Genomic DNA, 4,317 nt, shown 5'->3' with positions numbered 1-4,317 from the left:
ACATAATTGTCCCATCTCTGCGTCCATCTTTATCACCACCACTGATGCCAATCACCACTATCTTCGACGCATTATCTCTAGCAACTCACTAGCTTGGTAAAGAACACAAAAAGTGTAGGAGGAGAGAGAAAGATTGTTATGCACGATAGTGGTGGGCTGGTGGCTAACATTGATGGTTAAAGAGAGAAATAGGAACAGCAAAATAAGTATTTCTTTTTTTAAAAGACTTCAAGAGTCATTACATATGAATGACATTGATACATCATGATTATAATATGCAATACGTTATGAATTTGGATGAGCACTATAACCGTCAACTATGAGGCAATTTTATTCGTGTTGTGTATTCCCCCGCAATCTAATGAAATAGAGTCAATTGGGTAAAAAACTAGGACCGTAATTTAAATAATTTATCTGTAAGGAGTAGAAGTTTTTTTTTTTTGTTGAACTAGTAAGGACTAGAAGTTACAAAAACGTCCAAAATGATTACTCCATTATTCTCTGCTTCATCGACACCCAAACTCCAAAGAGCCACCTGTCCTTCTTTCTCTCTCTCTCTATCTATCTCTTCTCGCGCGAACCGGTTCTTCAGCTCTCGGTTTCTCTCCATTAGAATAACCAAATTTTAGGGTTTTACCCTCAAAATTCATTGGGATTCAAGATTTGTCCTTTCATGGCTACTCTATCCGCCTGTTCTCCTTCATTGCCTTTCACCGAAACAAACCCTAATTCATCCAATTCGAATTTATGTTCTTCTCCAGAACAATCAATCTCTTCTTCTCTTTCTTCCTCAGATTCTCAAGTTTCTTCATCTATGCTCCAGAAAAACATCGAATCTCAAGAACAAGATAGAGCTGAAAATGAAGTAGAAGATCAAGTCAATAATTCTTCAACAACTCAATTTGTTCCCTTACCTAACCCTAATAATAACGATAATCCTCAGGATAATTCAACTCCGTCAGCTCTATCTTTGCTTCATCTTTCTTTTAATCAAGATCAAGGTTGTTTTGCTGTTGGTACCGATTGTGGATTTCGGATCTACAATTGTGATCCATTTCGTGAAATTTTCCGAAGAGATTTCGATCATGGAGGTGGTATCGGCGTTGTTGAGATGTTATTCCGATGTAATATTCTTGCTCTCGTTGGTGGCGGACCTAATCCACAATATCCACTCAATAAAGTTATGATTTGGGATGATCATCAAAGTCGATGCATCGGAGAATTATCATTTAGATCGGAAGTTCGAGCTGTTAAATTACGTCGTGATCGGATTATTGTTGTTCTTGAGCAGAAAATATATATGTATAATTTGGCAGATTTGAAGCTTCTTCACCAGATCGAGTCAATTTCAAACCCTAAAGGTCTTTGTGCGATTTCGCAAGTTTCAGGATCTCTTGTTCTGGTTTGTCCTGGATTGCAGAAGGGGCAAATTAGGGTTGAACATTATGGACTGAAGAAGACTAAGTTTATTATGGCTCATGATTCCAGAATTGCTTGCTTTGCTCTTACACAAGATGGAAAATTGCTTGCAACAGCTAGTACTAAGGGAACTCTTGTTAGGGTTTTCGATACAATTAATGGTACTCTGCTGCAAGAGGTATGAAAAAGTTCTGATCTTTGTCCTTTATTATGGGTGAAGTAGCTATGAAAAATTGAAAATTACCCTGTTGTTGAATGAGAAAAAGAAATGAAACTCGTTTTTCGAGATAATTGCAAATAAATTGTTATCTAAATTACTAATTGCTACATACTTGGAAACAAGCCTTGAATTTGTTTATTGGGTGATGGGCAGCATCATCTCGATTAATTGCAGATTGAAATTGAAAAGGGTAAGCGAGACAAAAAACCCTAGGCTTGTATAGTTTGAGAGAAGTATACTTGTAGAACCAAATTGTACAAAACGAGATCACAATGGTTTAATACTAGTTGCTGTAAAATCCAACCCAAACTGCGCAACCCTCTAAATTTCGACATATTTAACCCATTGTGTACGATTTGTTTGTACACATGACGTTTAAATTCTTGATACACAACGAATATTAGCAAGAACGTAAAAGTTTATGCGCAGGAATTTGTTTTAAGGTTTTTTAACAGTGTGATTTTGATGCAAGTGCTTGGATGTTTAATGTATAGGTAAGAAGAGGTGCAGATAGAGCAGAAATTTACAGCCTTGCCTTCTCATCTACTACTCAGTGGCTAGCTGTCTCGAGTGATAAGGGCACTGTTCATGTCTTCAACCTCAAGGTTAATGCGGATTCTCCGGTGGCTGAAAAATCACATAGTTCATCTGATGTCGGTGTCTCAGTTCCCTCGACCAGTTCATCACTCTCATTTATTAGAGGTAACATAGTTTTTGCTTTTGAAAGACCGTGGCAAAGATAATTAGAATAAATGTGTAATTGGAATTTTAGATGATAGCACATCCGTTATTGTTAAGAGATCATTAATGCATACAAGCATGTCCAGTTTTATTGTACTTGCATTTGAACTTGTATGGCTGACTTGTGCTGCCCTAAGAAATACCTATCCATCATACTGGAATGTGTTCTATACATAGCCATTGTTTTAGACGTGTAATTGGAATTTTAGATGATAGCATAGCCATTGTTTTTAAGAAATCATTAATGCAAATATATATATATATATATATATATATATATATATATATATATATATATATATATATTATATAGTATATAGAATATTTGTGTCCGGAAATGCGTATTATGCTCCCAAAGCATTAGTTACTGAGATGGACATCTTGTCAGCGGCTGTACATATATATATATACACACACACACACACGTGTAGTAGATGTAGTATATGTAATATTTATGTCTGGAAATGCTTAGTTCACTCCCAAAGCATTAGTTACTGAGGTGGGTTTTCTGTGAGATGCCGATTCACGTATTTGAGATCCAATGTGAGTGAACATTGAATCTGTTGTAGAACTTAGAAAGAAGATCAGAAGACTGCTACCTCACTGTGTCATTGACGTTGCAGAAAAGTAGCAGTTTAGCACTCCCTGTTTATGTTAATGGCTGGACACCACAAAGTTATGTACTTATGTATACAAAGAGAATCTTCTTAAGATGTTCAGTGTACTTCTGATTAATTCTCTTAGACTGATTTATATAGAGGTGCACGGAAGATCTAGCGTTTTTTGGTGGTTTTTTCATCTTTTATGTATACAAAGTTGTCATATTGTTTTTCTTACGTAAATAACTTCACGATGTTCTAAGCTTCTAATCAAACTGTCAGCTCCTTGTTTGCAGGTGTCTTGCCAAAATATTTCAATTCAGAATGGTCAGTAGCTCAATTTCGTTTGAGCGACTCTTCTCAGTACATTGTTGCTTTTGGACACCAAAAGAACACAGTCGTGATTCTTGGCATGGATGGAAGGTAACCAAACCTAAAGATACTAATATAGAAGTATTTTTAGTGTTACATTTTAATGATGAAAACTTCTACAAATCTAACCCAGCAGTTTTAAATCTCCGCTGTCGAGATCATATATCGTGTAAAAATGAAAACCCGACTATCGCCTTTTTCTTTGGGGTATTCTGTTTCAGACTAAAAAATAGAATATGGAGTATGGGATGGGTTGATGAAATATACCCTTCGATTGGCCTTTTTTGCAGCTTTTATAGGTGTGAATTTGACCCAGTGAGTGGAGGAGAAATGACTCAGCTGGAATTCTATAACTTCCTGAAGCCAGATGAAACCTTCTAAAATTAAGGAGGTGAAAAACTAAACCATATGTTATTATGCATTATCATATGTGTTTTAATTTAGATGTTGGGTTGATGTTTATGTAATCAATAAGTTGTAAATATTATGAGCAGGGGATGGGTTTAGGGTTAGTAGGGGGTATGGAACAAATCAAGAATAAATAGTTCTCTGGTTGTATATACTTATGGGGACATAACAAAAGATCTGACCAGTAAGAAGATAAATCTTTCAAGAACATTAACCATTTCATTCCTTCATTAGTTTTCTTACCCTAGCATGTTGTGGTGTGGTCGAGTTACATAGCTAGTTTTCTTTTTGATACTTGAACCTTCAAGGGTTTCTGTAATAGGTGAAGCCAATCAACCAACAGGTGCCAGTAGGCCTAAATGGCCCGACGGGTTGAAAATTCTACCCAGCCGAGGACAGCTAGGCTGGCCCAATAACCATCAGAGAAAGGGCGTGAGTAGGCCCTGCTCTTAGAAGGTTGCTAGGGACCCTCAACACTATCTGATTATTGAATATTGATATGTTGTGATGAGTTATACTTCAACTTTTTGTATTTTCTAATTTCAACTTTTATATTTC

The 4,317-nt window shown here is 36.3% G+C and overlaps 1 protein-coding gene across 2 annotated transcripts; it reads left to right on the top strand.

Annotated features, from left to right (window-relative positions):
- The first annotated feature begins 475 nt into the window (after window positions 1–475).
- LOC147569218 (autophagy-related protein 18a-like) lies at window positions 476–3,989 on the top strand. Of its 2 annotated transcripts, none has more exons than XM_086655677.1 (4): window positions 476–1,597; window positions 2,134–2,341; window positions 3,276–3,402; window positions 3,642–3,989. In XM_086655677.1, the coding sequence occupies exons 1-4, from the start codon at window positions 674–676 to the stop codon at window positions 3,730–3,732; spliced, it is 1,350 nt and encodes a 449-aa protein (XP_086511803.1). In that variant the 5' UTR covers window positions 476–673; the 3' UTR covers window positions 3,733–3,989. The 2 variants fall into 2 exon arrangements, 1 of the variants encoding a protein (XP_086511803.1); XR_015231213.1 differs by having other exon boundaries at window positions 518–1,597; window positions 2,134–2,595; window positions 2,701–3,402.
- Window positions 3,990–4,317: the final 328 nt, after the last annotated feature.

Source organism: Eschscholzia californica, unplaced genomic scaffold (genome assembly GCF_041429995.1).
Source record: "Eschscholzia californica isolate CP2 unplaced genomic scaffold, dmEscCali1.0.p SCAF_1, whole genome shotgun sequence".
Classification (NCBI taxonomy): domain Eukaryota; kingdom Viridiplantae; phylum Streptophyta; class Magnoliopsida; order Ranunculales; family Papaveraceae; genus Eschscholzia; species Eschscholzia californica.
The sequence above is the reverse complement of the archived record's forward strand: the minus strand, read 5'-3'. Positions and strand labels throughout refer to the sequence as shown.